Consider the following 16,777-nt stretch of genomic DNA (forward strand, 5'->3'; position numbering starts at 1 on the left):
TGTGAACTTGATAGTGATACTAGTGTTGCTAGTGTTGTGATAGTCTCAGAGGCTGCCCGTGTTGTGGGGGGGGGATTTATTATTATAGATTCTATATTATAGATTGAGATTCTATATAGATTCTATATACCCTATCTTGTTACTTGTATGATCAGTGATCTCTATCACCAGTCCATTTTCTGTTTGAACTATATACATTCAACATGAATGACGAAGATTCGACAAAGCAGCGAAAAACATACAATACGTTGAATCTTTGGATAATGGTGTCTGTTGAAAGTTCTAAGAAGATTAGATGGAGCAGCTAAACTATACGGCGTCGTACAGTTTAGCTGCTCCGTTGAATCTTCTTTGAACATTCGACAGACACCATAAGCCTTCAATGACAGATTCGACCTTAATTCATTTGGATTTTTGGACGAATGCAATTTTTAACGAAAAACTAAAAATAAAAACGAATTTCGGGAGTAACTAAATAAATGTATTTTTCGGACGAAAACGAAATTCCGAAACGAAATATTTCAGTGTGCACATGTCTACTATTTTATGTTCACCAACAGGGTTTGCATCTGTGTTATTACAGAAGTCAAGCTTTCTGTGCTCTGCTAAAGAGTAGACAGGACTGAAATAAGATACAAAGTACCTGACACAATATTAAGCACTTTTTTCCTGCTTTTCTGTGCACTGTATAGGTGACCAGTGCTCATCACAGTTGCATGCTGGGTATCTCCCACTTAGTGGTACATAGAGTATTAACCTCCCTGGCGGTATGATTATTTCTGATTTTAGGTGCTGAAAGCGGTACAATTATTTTGCACAGAAATTTGGCGTTTTATATTGTAGGCCTGTAATTCTTAGGAATAGTTCACTTGAATCTGTCCAAACAAGAGTCTAGTAGACATCCCGGGTATGATAAAGTTTGAAAAACGAAATAAAAAATTATAATATAATAAATAACTATAAATAATTATAACAAATAATAATATAATAATAATAAAAATTATTCAATAATGTAATCAAATCAAAAACACTGAAATTTGCTCAGTTGCAGAATTTTAGCTTTTGTTACTTTTAGTGTTTGATGACGGATCTCCTCACAAATCACTATCGCTCAATTCTGCGAGTGATTCTAATTTATTATCGCTTTTTTCTAGCTGGTCTAAAACCACTTTTGATGTAAAGAGACAGTTTTGGTTGCTATGGACAATCTCCAGTTTCCTGGCAGAAAGAACAGTTTTATATATATAAAACTGCATGCAGGACACTGGACAGACCACTAGGGACAAAGGGGATGTGTAGTTATTTGATACAGTACTGTAATCTGTAAGATTACAGTATGCTGTATCTATACTGTGTGTTTCACTTTTGAATTTACCGCCGAACTCCGTCCCCGTGCGTCGCAACGCTCGCAGGGAACGGAGCTCGGCACTGTGAATCGAGCGAGACACAGCGGCTCGCCGATCACAGCGGGGAGACATTGCAGGAACCAGGGGACAAGGTAAGTATGCTCTTCCTGGATCCTGCGATGCAAGCCCGAGTCTGGCTCGGGGTTACCGCTTTTGGTATGAAAAATCCAACCCGAGCCAGACTCGGGAATACCGCCAGGGGGGTTAAAGCAGCCCATTGATTTCAGAAATGCTTTTGCTTGCTTTCTCCCATCATGCTATCCTGCAGATATTAATTTGTTGCCTTCTTTTCTGTTTGGGAATACGTATATGGTGACAAAGGTTTGTTTTCAGTTATATAATGTTTAATATAATATTTAAATATGTTTTTACTACGGTCAACTTCTCATAGTACTTAAAGCGGACATTCAGTCATTTTTCCAACTTTCCATCTATTAAATCTTCTGCCCTTGTTGTTTTAACTTTGGATTGTAAAACTTTTTTTTTTCTGCCAGTAAATATCTTATACAGCCCACTTCCTGTCTGTCTGGTAAAAAGCCTAGGCTTATGACATCATGCACAGCTCTCTCTCTCATGAGAGTTTGCCTGGAAGGGAGGGGGGATGAGTCATAAGAGGGCCAATGAGAGCTCCAGGGCCGCAGAGCGGGAGGTCTGCCTCTGTAAATCCAGAAAGTGAACAAGTAGCAGCTTCAGCTGCCCACAGTTAATATGGCAGCAGCCAGACTCAGTGGAGGGAGATTTCTGCAGCATATTTGGCAAGTACAGAATCACAGTATATATAAAATAATATGCAAAGTGATTGAAGGGAAGCTTTAGAATGGCAAATATTTTTTTTTATTACAAATTATGTGAGCAGACTGCTCCTCTTTAATATGAGTGTTTCTGTAACACAGTGGAAGGCGTGATTAGGTAGTCCTAGCCAGTATTCAAAACAATGCATTCTAAACGTTCTGTAGAAGCTAACAGGATCACTGAGGCACAAAGAACACCATGCCAAGTGATATAACTAATCTCTTGTTTAAAAGGTGCATTTAACAGTGACTAAGAATTGTTCTGACTACATGTAGACACTCTTCAAATCTATTAAGTCGTGTTAATTGCTCCCATATTTTATGTTACATGAGAAACAGCTCTGCTTGTAGGATTTAATTTTTTTCCCCCCGATCTTGACTCAAAACACTTACAAGCTACTGAAGACACATAACGTGCAGTGAATCTGGCGAACATTAACAGTCCTGTTTACATTAAGACAAATGGAACACTGCATACACTGAAGTTTATGGGACCTTCTCATGTGAATAAAATGTTGTGTTCATACTTGTCTGTTACACCAAATATCTCCCAAAGCATTATGCACCTTCAGCTGTTTCAGACATGAGAGAGAAAATCATGAAGAGGCAATTTAAACCCAATGGACAAAATAGCAACAATCATGGAGCAGCAGAGGGCAGACCAGCCCTGACACAGATAAGGTCCCCACATTGGGCACAAAATCTTTGACCACGAGTCAAAACCCTTTTGAAAAAGTTCTAGATTGTCTTCTTGAGTCACACTGACTGAACACAGTGTTTTATCGGAAAGAAAAGTGCCACAAACAATATGTGCAGACAGACTTGTTTTTATAAAACCTGAACCATCAATTCCCACCAGTAGTAAATGAACTAGGTCCCAGTTGCAGCTGACAACCTCTGTTAGGAAATATGTGATGCCTCCTACCGATCATAACATTCCAGAAATGTTCCACAGGGCAGACACCAGGAAATATTAGACCAGCTGGTGAAATAAAACATGTCTGACTTTCATTTTCATCACTGGACACCTGATGTCTCTGATAGACTATTAGTTCTTCTTGGTGAGACATGCTGTTGTAACCCTATAGACCCTTGATGCTGGGAGTAAGTTGGCAGAATCAAAGAATCTGGCTGTTCCTTCTGTAAAGTGCTTGTTGTCGCCACCTAGTGGAAAGAAACAAACAAATTGAATTTCACTTAAAAAGTTTGGCTGGGTGATTTAGAAACATACTTTTCTGTGCTGGTCATACACTTAAATGATAAAAATCACAACAAACTCTGCAAAAAAAAGCCTTCATCACATCAAGCCAAAAAAGCACAAATACGTAAGTGAAACACATAATGGAAAGTTTGAATGTTCAATAATGACTCTGACTAAAAATAACTTGTCTCCTTGGCAACTCATGAATCACTGTTTGCGTATTTTATTCTTGAATCCTAACCCAGATCTGTAAGTGAATATGAAGGCTTGATTGTTGTTCTGTTTGAGAAAACAGCTTCTTGTCACAAAGCAAAATACCTGTGTGAAAAACTTCAGATTGATGCTGTGATTATCCTGGGCTGCAACTAAGTTCTTGATATTAGAAACAGGGCAACTTTATAAAAGTGTATCTTAATACTAGAATATGTCCAGGTCATAAATGACAGCTTCCGTGTTGTGAGGCTTTCCTGACTGGTACTTTGCTTTTAGACACATTGCAAAGTAAACCTGTTGTAATTTGGTAAACTGCAGGAACTTGGTGTCCACACACAACCTTGACATCCCTGCTGAAGCACCCTGGGAGCCATTAATCAAAAAGGAAAGCCAAGCTTGGCTTGACTCACTTTTGGTCCATACCTATGATGGACAGCTTCATTGACCAGCAATAAGTATGGCATTTTATTCATTTATTTATTCATTTTATGAACGTTCTGAAAAAGATATGATGGAGAGCCCTAGGTTTCATGACTCCAGGGCACTAAAGCAGAGATTAGGACCCAACTCTGCATATTGTTCCTTGTTCAGCATCTCATTGAGCAATTTGGCCAAAATAAAAGCAGGACAGCCACATAACTAGTGTTTTCAGAAGAAAGTTATCAGTTAGTTGCAGCCCAATATTTCTCTCGTGGGTTTTGCCAAATTCATATTATGGATACAATGTTGCAAAACTAGTAATTGTATTCCTCTTTTTATTAAAGTGTTTATAAACCTTTAGGCCTCTTGCACACTGCAGCATGAAAAAGCTCAGTACAGCGTTTTTTTTTTACTGATCTACAATGCAGCCGATTGTTTACAATGTGCAGGCACATAAACAAGCACTGCGTATTCTTGATTAAAAAAAAAAAATAGAAAAATCTGCGTTCCTGGTTAATATTTTGCGCCAGTACGTGCAAATAAGCACAAATATGTGCATGTGAGCATAAATATGAATGAATTTTCCTTAGGAACGTATTGTGCAAACGCGCATAAATACGCGCAAAACAGACGCCTGAAGTTACATCCAAAAAAGCAGATGCTCAAACATCAGTACCGTGTGCAAGAGGCCTATACCCAGGGAAGTGACTGACCTCAGTTGATACACAGAGATGAAACAAATCTTCCTACATATGTTGTACCTGTTTATCTGCATCTATCTGTTCTCTACATCAGTACAAAATGCAGAATTCACACAGCTTGTCTGAGATTTCAGAAAGCAGGGGGGGGGGGTAAGCTGAATGTAGACTCTGTAGAGCTCAGTGAGTAGAGTTTAGAGCTGACTGGAGGAAAAATACCCATCCACTTCACACAACACACAGACTGCGAATCACAGCTACCTCCCCTGTCACCTTGTTACCTGTTGGTGTCGAGAAAACTTGTCAGAATTTACTCATGCCGATAGCAGAGTATTGAGGCAGCTGGTAGAAAATACACTTTGTGCTCTGGATTGAGACAAGCACACACTCTATGATAAGCTTTGTTCATATATTTATTTTTGAGGTTTACAACCACTTTAGCTATCATGAGTCACCTCTCTAGAAAAAAAACATCCTAAGGCAGATTGCACATTAACGCTTCCTTACTGCTGGTATGATGCAGTTTATGAAATTCCCTTATATGCCAGATTAATTCAACCAGTAGCGGCCTGTCCATTAGGGGCCCAGCAGAGCAGAGCACTGTGCCCTGAGCCCACCCAGTTGTGTGACATTAGCAAATTAATATTCGCTAATTTCTTCCTGTTTCTCCTCTTGGCCAATCAGGAAGCGGGTCCTGAGACCCGATTGGCCAGGAGTCCTAAAACTACATTGGCCGGGAGTCCGAAGACCCGATTAGCTGGGAGGAGAAAGCAGCGACCACCGGGACATGGAGGAGACTAAGGGGAAAAGCCGCAGCCACGACCTGGATGGGGTAACTGTCGATCGATCGGCGAGCGAGCCCGCAACTGGGAAGGGGGGAATTGGTGTGGGGTGGTGGGCTGGAACAACCGGGGGGGGGGGGGGGGCGTAGATCTCTCAGGTTTGTTTGCCGCCCCCCCCCATGACTGATGGAGCACCAGGTTGCCACTGGATTGGTCCCTCCACATATGCCAATTATTTGCATTGGAGTTAACAGCAACTGCAGGCACGAAGTAAAATAAATCACTGAGCTACCAATGTTATCCAGCAGACACTGCACCCTCGCTAAAGTCAGAAAATTTACTCTACTCACTTCTACCATTAAGTAAGTTTTCTGTGATATCTTGCTGCCTGTATCAAAGAAACACCTCACAGTGGGAGTATGCTTTGATGTGTAACTTCATCTCTCTCTCATCATCCTGGATCATGAACAACATTCAAAATTTCCAAGGTAGGCTTGCATCTGATAGTAGTGTAGAACAGTAGCCCTCAATAATCAGGTACCTTTTGAGCTAGTTTGACTCTTAATGCACTAGGCAAATTAAATCAAACTTCAGCTTTAACATATACGTCATCATCATAGCAGAAATTCAAACTTCTAATTATAGGCCCATCTCTGGCATTAACTGGTCACATCCAACACCACTGATACTTTACCTGGGAAAATTGCTGCTGTTGCTGCTGAGCTTGCATAGCCTGAACGTCTTGCTGTTGGGAGGAATGTACTGATGTAAATCCTGGATGTAAAATGGCTTGACCCATTAGCATAATTGGAGTATTGTTGGCAGCACTCTGCACTTCTAGACTCCTAAATATTTGTGGGTTTTGTGAATATCTGTTGTATTACAGGACAAAAAACATTATCAGAGCCTTTTCTTAGCAGGGAATAAAACAGAAGCAATATATTCATAAGGACACATACTCATAGTTGTGAGTTATAATCTAAGGTTTAGAGGTGGACAATTGAGCACATTTATAGTCATGTAAAAATGTAAGTACACCCCATTGTTGACATTATTAATATATTAGAACAGGCCAACTTGACTAAAATAGTACTTTGACTAAAATAGTATTTAAATAGTAAAATAGGATTTGGACTAAAATAGTGCCTACAGATAAAGATGATATACTTGCAAAAACAACATATACCAGACTAGGTACAAAAGATTAGACCATCCTTAGGCAGTAGGCAGGTGTAACCTGTCTTTGTTAAACCTTAGATATCTAGGGACTGGTGTTCTCTTTGTTATTCGAATGTGTGGTGTGATTATACCAAGATCAATGGAGCTTTCTAAAGCCCTTAGAAAGAAAGTTGTAGATGCCTATGAGACTGGCAACGGAATTAACAAGCTTGCCAAATGATTTGAAATCAATCATTCTACTATAAGGAAAATATTCTAGTAGATTTCAAACAACTGGTGATTTCTCCAGGAGTGACCAGCCAAGCATATTCAGCCCAAGGGCTGACTGATTGATTCTAAAAGAAGTCTCCAAGAATCTTAAAATTTAATTGTGGTGTGTATAAGTAACTCTAACAAAAGTTGGGGTCAAGGTGCATGAATCTACAATCAGAAAGAGATTGCCAAGAAAAAGTCTTTGCTGTATGAAAAAAACATTAAAGCAAGACTACAGTTTGCTGTTGAACATATAGTAAGCCCCTATTGACTATGCTATAAACTAACAAAATTTGCCCCAAAGATTGGGGATCATCCTGAGGCTAATAGTGAGAGTCAAAGTTTTTAAGTTTTTTTATTTTTTATTATTTGAGATACAGTAAAGAGTAAGTATAATAAAACTATAATACTGACACGCTAATTTTACTTAATTTTTTTAAGACATGTTAAATACATTCATTTTGATAGAAATGGTTTACTATCTTGTTGCTATAAAAATACATCACTGAAAATGACGAAAAAAGGTGATTAAAGTTGAATTCTAGGAATTCAGTCACTTTGATAAATTTGCAGACACACTCTGAGTTAAGTCCAATGAGGTGCATGTCACCTGTGGTCTTATCTCTTTAATTTAGATCTGACAGTTTTATGGCATTCCCGGAGGAGGATAGCTATCACTACACTCTGGGTCTATGAAAAGTGAGACACTGTGGGAGATTTACTAAAACTGGTGCTCTCAGAGTCTGGTGCAGCTGTGCATGGTAGCCAATCAGCTTCTAATTTCAGCTTGTTCAGTTAAGCTTTGGCAATAAAACCTGGAAGCTGACTGGTTTCTATGCAGAGTTGCACCAGATTTTGCATGCTTCAGTTTTTGTAAATAACCCCCACTGTGTTCTCACAAGCAGCATCTCTGCCCATCTTTCCCCTCTGCTGCCCATTCACAGATTCCTTTGTATTTTGTGAATAAGTTTACAAAAAAACAAAGGCTGCTGTGAATGGGCAGCAGAGGGGAGGAGTGGGCACAGCAGCTTCATGCAACTCTGAAGTTGAAGGAGCTGAGACCAGAAAGTCCAGCGTCAGAGCTCTATAGTGATAGCTATTCTTCTAGAGCCCCACAAAACTGTCAGTTGTAAATTAAAAAGATAAGTCCACTAGGTGGCATGCACCTCAATTGACTTAACTCATAGTGTGCCTGCACAGTTGTCAAATTGACTGTTAATGAATTCAGCTTTAATTTAACCCCTAGTCATCTAGACATGTATGGCAAACACAGTCTAACAGTAGATTTGTGCAGTATTACATTATGACAGAGCACCCACTTTATCTGATGTCCACTATCTGAGTACCGCCTTGTGCTACAGGGGCTTGGCATCATTGGCTGGATAGGTTGACTAAGCAATAGTCTGCATAATGAAAAATGAAAACACTGTTAAGTTCAACTACATATTGCATAAATAAAGCGTATCTAAACCCAAGAAAAAAACATGTAACATATTTGAACTTACTAGTCTTTTTCAGGCTCTTTTATGTTTACCTGGTGATCATGCTAATAACATACTGTCCTCGGCTTACAATGCTTACCCACTGTTTTGTATCTATAGAGGTACAGCATTGATACCTTAGGAAGTGTGTTAGGACTACACCTACCTTCCTCTCTCCTGATCTCTATACCGTTGGAAGGGGGTGTTCTGTCCTGGGCAGGACGGATAATGTTGAGATAACACTTCAGAGAGCAAAGAAGAACACTGGGTTTCTGTACAAATCAACTGGCTTTTTTTTCACTTATCGAACAGAAACATCAAAACACTTTTAATGGTAAATTAACCACTTCAGTACAAGGCACTCTCCCCCTTTCCTGCCCAGGCCAATTTTCAGCTTTCAGCACTGTCGCATTTTTAAATGACAATTGCGTGGTCATGCAAGACTGTACCCAAACAAAATTTTTATAATTTTGTTCACACAAATATGCTTTCTTTTGGTGGTATTTCATCACCACTGGGGTTTTTATTTTTTGCTAAACAAATAAAAAAGCCTGAAAAATTGTGAAAAAATAAAAAGTTTTTCTTTGTTATAAAATTTTGTAACTAAGTAAGTTTTCTCCTTCACTGATGGGCACTGATGAGGCTGCACTGACGGGCACTGATAAGGCGGCACTGATGAGATGGCACTAATGAGGTGGCACTGATGATGGGCACTAATATGCAGCACTGATGGGCACTGATATGCAGCAGTGATGGGCATTGATAGGCGGCACTGATGGGCACTCATAGGTTGTATTGATGGGCACTGATAGGTGACACTGTTGGGCACTGAAATACTGCACTGATGGGTACTTATAGGTGGCACGGATGGGCACTTATAGGTGGCACTGATGGGTGGCGCTGATGGGCAATGATAGATGGCACTGATAGACAGCACTGATGAGGAGGCACTAGCAGGCATTACTGATGGGCACTGATTGTCATCTATAATGGGCACTGATTGGCACCTCTAATGGGCACTGATTGGCATCCCTGGTGGTCATGGGTGGGCATCCCTGGTGGGCATCCTCGAAGGGGGGGGCTGCACTGATAATGAATCAGTGCAGCTCCCCCCCGTCAGGATAGCAGCCGATCGACTCTCCTCTACTCGCGTTTGTCAGTGCGAGTGGAGGAAAAGCCGATAAACAGCTCTTCTGGTTTACGCTGTGATTAGACACAGCTGATCACATGGTAAAGAGCCTACTTTAGAGGCTCTTTACCTAGATTGGAGATGCGGTGTGTCAGACTGACACACTACACCAACGATCGCCGCACTGAGTGCTACCGCGGGCGCGTGTTCGCGGCTTATCCTGTTGGACATCATATGACGTCCAGTCAGGATAACTTAACAACTTTGCGCACGTCATTTTGTTATATGGTGGGCAGGAAGTGGTTAACAGAGCAAGGAATTATAAGCCTCCATTATGTTATCCAAAGTGTAAAAAGTATTGCCTGTAGTTATACTTTCAGCTATAAAGTCAGGCTTTTTAAAAGAAATCTATCAGCACAGAAAAGGGAGCTGAATTGTTTTCAAAGATGTAGCCTCAACCAGTTCTCAAGCTCATACATAAACTCACAGACATTTCTTTGTAAGATAACCCAGCAGCGGTCCTATTTAACCTTACTCCTTTATCAAGGAAATGCTTTCATAAATCTCTTCTTAAACATCTCCTTAATGCTGCACGAGCTTGCATTCCACCCCTGTGGAAGCAACAATCTGCACCGACGGTGACCCAATGGCTCACAAGAGTAAAGGACATTGAACAAATGGTAGAAAAGAAGGAAAAAAGAAAGGAACAAAAATTATCTGGATGAGTGGAGTGGCATTTCGGGGTCTGGTGGGGTCCTGTGTCTTTATGGTGCCATGGCATGACATGAGCCCAGCTGTGGCGTTGTGGGGACGCAGGATGTTTTTGGACTTTTAGGTGCTATTTTATCTATATAATGTTAAGGCCTGTTGGTGTGGTGGGTGGTTCCATGCTCTATATAATTTTGCCTTTTTTTAATTAATTTTTTTCCTATTTTGCATTGATCCGTGTTATTTTTAGTGGATGATTTATAATTAGGATATTAGAGTTTATATAATGATAACGCCTGTTCATGTGTTTCCATGCTGATGTTTCCATGTTGATGCGTTTCAGTGATACTCAGGAACGTAATTTTAAACTGCTATCAAGATGGTACCGCATTCCAGTCAATTTACATCGCATTTTTTTGTCCCAGTCGGAATTGTGCTGGCGCTGTCGTCTCTCTATGGGAGATTTCCTACATGTTTGGTGGGCTTGTCCTCCTATTAACAAACTATGGGAACGTATAATAAATCTTTATAATATAGTTACAGGCGAGTCAGTTCATAATTCTGCAGAAGTGACCCTTCTTTCTCTTTTACCTCAGACTTTACCTCGAGTTAGGTAATCTCTTCTATGCTTCTTTGTTTCAGCTGTAAGACAATTAATCTCTAGGTATTGGAAGTCATCTACCATCCCTTCATTTATGGAGTGGATTGAGACTCTAAATGGTGTTATGCGCATGGAAGAACTGGTAGCTGAAAATAATGATACTACGGAGAAGTTTAAAAGGGTTTGGTTGACATGGTTAACATTTAAAGACTCACCAATGCTAGTGGATTTCTTGGCTGAGCTTCATCGAGGCTTAAGTTCAAGTATGACTAACATAAAACCTGCAAATAACGAAGGGAAAACTCCTACTCCCCCCCTTCCCTTTCCCCTTTTATTTTTTTATTAATATTTTATACATTTTTTTTTTTTAGTTTTGTTTTGTTTGATGTTTTTTCTTTTTTCTTTTTTTTTTTTTCTATTTTAGAGTATTTAAAGGTTTCTACATTGGTGCATCGCTATATATTTGATTTTAGTTTCTTTGTATAATATCTGATTTAAGATTTAGTGATGAAAAACTGTAGACCTTTTTTCATTTTGATATGTATGTAGCAAAGCGGATTGTGTTGTTTGTTTGTTTTAAGTGTTTTAGTGTTTGTGAATTATTTGGAAAATTAATAAACAGATATATATGAGAACAAATGGAAGATCTGACCTCCGCTTTACGGGACTCTGACGAATTCCTCCAATATACCTGATTAAGACTCATTTTCTGTGATCTCCACTGCTTGATTGATGCTGTTGACCCCTGCTCCCTGGAGGTGACCCCCTCCTCCCCATCCCAACCACCCTTCCCCCAACATTTATTAATTTCCCCCTTTTTTTATGTCCCTCTCTCTCCCCCCTTCCCTTCCTCTCTTTCTCCATCTGCTTCTTCTCTATTTCCTTTAAAAAAAATAAAATAAATTTGTTTTGCACAGACATGTGTTATATACCCAGTCTTAAGCATCGTACACACGATGCAAAATCTGGAAGGGGATTGTCGTTTGACAGGCTGTCGTCCGAAATTCTTACCGTTAGTTCACTCCTTTTCGACAACTGTTTTCCAATTTTCAGACAACAAATGTTGGATGACAGGCTAGTAAATTTTTGGCAAACGATGGCTCCACGTCTGATTTTCGGATGGTCAGTACACAAATCCGTCACACAAAAGTCGAAAGTATAAACACGCATGCTCGAATTAAAGGAACGACTGGGAAGAGTTTGGTCTTGTAAACTACTGTTCGTAATCTAGAATTAACATTCATGACGCAGCAATTGATGAAATGTCAAAATTCTCATCTTCTTTAATGGGATAATAAGGAAGCTGCTTTGCATGTAGTCATGCCAAACGTATTTTAAAAGGCATTCGTAATTTGTACAATCTGAAAATCGTGAATCAACCCTCACCAAACTCCCACTAACATTAAATTAGCATAAGGGGCCCAAAGGGTGGCGCTTGAGAAATGAACTTCCTCTTTATACTCTCATAGTACCTCATTACGTTCGTGTTTGTCAAGTGACAATTTGCGGATAGTTAGTATGCTAGACAAAATCCCGCACACGCCCTTTTGACAAAAATCAGACGCTCAGTCGTCCAACAATCTTAAGCCGCGTACACGCGAGCGGAATGTCCGGCAGAAAAAGTCAGACGGAAGCTTTTCAAAGCTTTTTTGTCTGTTCCGATCGTATGTATGCCTCATTGGACTTTTATTTCCCGAAAATTCTGACGGACCTAGAAATGGAACATGTTCTAAATATTTCCGATGGAACCAATTCCTATCGGGAAAACCGCTCGTCTGTATGCTGTTCCGATGGACCAAAAACGACGCATGCTCTGAAGCAAGTATGAGACGGAAGCTATTGGCTACTGGCTATTGAACCTCCTTTTTCTAGTCCCGTCGTACGTGCTGTAGGTCACCTCGTTCTGGATGGTCGGACTTTGGTTTGACCGTGTTTAGGCAAGACCGCTTAAATGGCATTCCGTCGGAGAAACCTTTGGAGTTTATGCCAACGGGAAAAAACGGTCGAGTGTACAGGGCAAAGCCGTGTGTACGAGGCCTTAGAGTTATGTTATGGGCTATGGTAAATAAATGGATTTTAGATCTGACTGTTACACCAAAATATTAAGTGCATGATAAGTGCTGTTGACAAATATATATTGGCAGTAAAAAGTTATTGGTCCCATAAACTTTAGGTCTAATGCACTCATGCCAGAAACAATTATGTCAGTTTTAAAATACTTTCAAAACCTAATCACTGTCTACCTTCCTTATTCTCCTTTTTGCCATGATTTTGTGAAGTAATACAAACGATCACACAATCACCCTCAAAAAATGATGCACAAGGTAAGTTGGAACTTTTACCTTAATTGCCTGTCATGAGTAAAGTCTGGGGCACTCTGACATTGGGTGTTGTCCTGCTGTGAACCACTAGAGGAAGCCGTGTTGATATTCTGCAACAAACCTGTAGGACTGCTGAGCTGAGATGCATTTCTGCTGGTCGAGTGGCTTCTGTTTGGTATGCCTTGCATGCTGCTCATTGATTTCTGTCCCTGAGACCAAGTTCAAGCTTTTAAAACTTTTATAATAGATTTTGAAAATGTACACATACGGATTATGAAAACAAATTTATTGTTAAATGTGTGCTTCACTACATTGCTTGACTGTACTGCAGAGAGTATGGTTTCTGGAATCTACATTAACTAAAACTAGTACGCTGTAGTCAAGCTATTTACAATTTAGATGTTACATTAATTGTTAGCTGTCATTGCCATCAGCCCACAACTATATTACTGGTTGTCACTAGCTGAAGCACTAGAAAGGAGTTGTGCATCCACAATATCTGGATCAACAAAGACAGGACATTTCTCCCTTTGAACAACCATTAATTAGCAGAGCTTAGACCTGTTTTAATTTTGGGCATATATAAATTGATATCTGCACTGACTGTAGTAGTGCAAATATTGTTAACTCATTTGTGTCTTAAATCAAAAAAAAAAATGTAATATATTGCAGGATACCAATCATTAGATGTGGTGGTTGTATTAATTTTCTTTTTTTAGGCTTTTCCCCCTCTGTTTTCACCTGGTGATCTGGCCAGTAATAAACCCCCTGTATTAAGAGTGCCCCTCTGGATGAATGAGCACAGGGGGTACCATTGGACAGCAGCATTGTCAGCCTGGGGGGGGGGGGATCAGCTGTACTAGTAGATTTAGACACACCAACAAATTGAAGCTGAACTCCAGCTAACACTTTATAAGCAGTTACAGCAAACAGTTTTGTTCCTTTTGGGATAAAGGCTTTACATAAATAAATAAAAGCTGAGCATTATAAGCACCCCGTCAGTGGTATATGGTTTGTCTCATCCCTGTAACTGATACATCTGCAGCGGAGCTTATATTTTGGAAAAACAAGCGACTTACTGGCTGGGTCACCAGCCTAAAAAAAAAAAAAAGAAAAGAAAACAAATGTAGCCAACACATCTAAGAGTTGGTAAGCTGCAATATAATAAATGTTTTCTTTTGGGTGTAATACTGCTTTAATACTTAATACCCTTAATCTTAGTATATTTCCTGACAGTTAATACATTTTTCTTTGAAAATAGATATATTGTCTTAAAGGAGTTGTAAAGGCAGAAGGTTTTTATCTTAATACATTCTATGCATTTAGATAAAAAAAACCTTCTGTGTGTAGCAGCCCCCCCTAATTACTTACCTGAGCCCCATCTCTCTCCAGCGATGTCCACAAGTGTCTAAGCCGTCCAGGACTCTCCTCCTGATTGACTGAGACACATGGCATGAACCATAGGGTGAGTACATGGATTGAAAACTGGCTACAAGGGCGAGTTCAGAGGGTAGTGATAAATGGGGAGTACTCTGAATGGTCTGGGGTGGAAAGTGGGGTCCTCCAGGGTTCTGTCCTGGGACCAATCCTATTTAATTTATTCATAAATGACCTGGAGAATGGGATAAACAGCTAAATCCCTGTATTTGCAGACGATGCTAAGCAGGGCAATAACTTCTCTGCAGGATGTTGAATCCTTGCAAGAAGATCTGCACAAATTAATGGGGTGGGCAACTACATGGCAAATGAGGTTTAATGTAGAAAAATGTAAAATAATGCATTTGGGTGGCAAAAATATGACTGCAATCTATACACTGGGGGGAGAACCTCTGGGGGAATCTAGGATGGAAAAGGACCTGGGGGTCCTAGTGGATGATAGGCTCAGCAATGGTATGTAATGCCAAGCTGCTGCAAGCAAAGCAAGCAGAATATTGGCATGCATCAAAAAGGGGATTAACTCCAGAGATAAAACAATAATTCTCCCACTCTACAAGACTCTGGTCCAGCCGCACCTGGAGTATGCTGTGATGGATGTGCTGGAACTGAAGAGAGTCCAGAGAAGTGCAACAAAACTAATAAAATGACTGGAGGACCTTAGTTATGAAGAAAGGTTACGAGCACTGAACTTGTTCTCTCTGGAGAGGAGACGCTTGAAAAGGGATATGATTTCAATGTACAAATACCGTACTGGTGACCCCACAATAGGGATAAAACTTTTCCGCAAAAGGGAATTTAATAAGACACGTGGCCATTCATTAAAATTAGAAGAAAAGAGGTTTAACCTTAAACTGCGTAGAGGGATCTTTACTGAAAGAGCGGTTAGGGTGTGGAATTCTCTTCCACAGGCGGTGGTTTCAGCAGGGAGCATCGATAATTAAAAAAAACTATTAGATAAGCACCTGAACAACCACACACATAGGTTGGACTTGATGGACTTGGGTCTTTTTTCAACCTCGCCTGCTATGTAACTATGTAACTTTAAACATAAATTAACCCACTTTTAAGGTGGATTAAACAGTCTGGTCCCTTTATTTGATTATTAAATGTGAACAGTCATCATTTGTCATATATAAAGCTAATAATAACTACAGTCATGTACACCTAATCTAATCATCCATCTATCTCATTATCTCACTGTATATATATCTATATTCTCGAAATAGCTAAACTATTAAAGAGTATCACATCTCCAATATTTTTTTCTGTTAGCTGCACCAACAGAAGACATTTTGACCTCTTCAGCCTAAGTGTACAAAAAGTACCCACTGCCCTACTTAATGTGAAAAAGGTCTTTCTACAGAGTATATACCTGTGCATGTAGCTTTCAAATACGTCAAGCCTTCAGCCACTGAGCTTAGTGCTGCTAGATATGTTTAGTGCTTCTCAGCAACCTACACCTTCGCCAGTAATGCGAGTCATATTTGGCAGTGAAGGACTTCAAACTGCTTTATGCAGATATAAAAAACAACAGAATTATTTATTTATAGTAATATATGGGCAGCGATATCTGCCTCATATGGTACTGGTACTACAATGCAGTATACAGAACTAAAATATTATTACCTTGTTGGGTAGAACATTTGTATCTGGTAGCATCGATTGTGATGATACTAGATGCTGGCTTGCAGTCTGGGAAGATGATATTTGTCCATGAGTTGAAGAAGTAGACATCATCTGCTGTTGCATGGCAGACTGTTTATTCATTTGCTGTTGAGGCTCTGGTTGTTGCATATTGCTAAAGCTCATTGAAACAATTTGTGGCTGGTAAAGCATCTAATCACAATGAAAAACAAAAATTGTAATATTAAAGCTGAACTTCAGGCAAATAGCTAAACATACGCATGATATATACAGTATGTGCTCAGATTTTCACAGCTCTGCCTTAAGGCACAGCCATGTCTAGTAGGGCAGGGGAGCTAGATATTCATAGGTCCCTTGGCCACACCCTCCCTGTGATTGGACAGTGCAAGGAGAAGCAGCACACAAATGAAATCATCTGTCAATATGCTGTCTTCTCATATCAGCATGCTCCTGCAATGCAGCACAACTGGTTAAGCTGCTTCTCCCTCTGAGCTATGCTGTACAGACTTGAATA

At 39.9% G+C, this 16,777-nt stretch overlaps 1 protein-coding gene across 5 annotated transcripts in view; it reads right to left on the reverse strand.

The window, feature by feature from the left end:
- Positions 1-1,613: 1,613 nt before the first annotated feature.
- Positions 1,614-16,777, reverse strand: part of NPAS2 (neuronal PAS domain protein 2) — a 241,842-nt gene continuing 226,678 nt past the window's right edge. For all 5 annotated transcript variants that reach the window (XM_073614781.1, XM_073614783.1, XM_073614785.1 and 2 more), the window contains 5 exons: positions 16,246-16,455; positions 13,204-13,391; positions 8,262-8,345; positions 6,206-6,383; positions 1,614-3,361 (listed from right to left, as the gene is read on the reverse strand). In XM_073614781.1, coding sequence (XP_073470882.1) covers positions 3,215-3,361; positions 6,206-6,383; positions 8,262-8,345; positions 13,204-13,391; positions 16,246-16,455 — 807 coding nt within the window. In that variant the 3' untranslated portion in view covers positions 1,614-3,214. The remainder of the gene's footprint in view (positions 3,362-6,205; positions 6,384-8,261; positions 8,346-13,203; positions 13,392-16,245; positions 16,456-16,777) is intronic.

This window comes from Aquarana catesbeiana, linkage group LG02 (assembly GCF_042186555.1).
Source record: "Aquarana catesbeiana isolate 2022-GZ linkage group LG02, ASM4218655v1, whole genome shotgun sequence".
NCBI classification, from domain to species: Eukaryota; Metazoa; Chordata; class Amphibia; order Anura; family Ranidae; genus Aquarana; species Aquarana catesbeiana.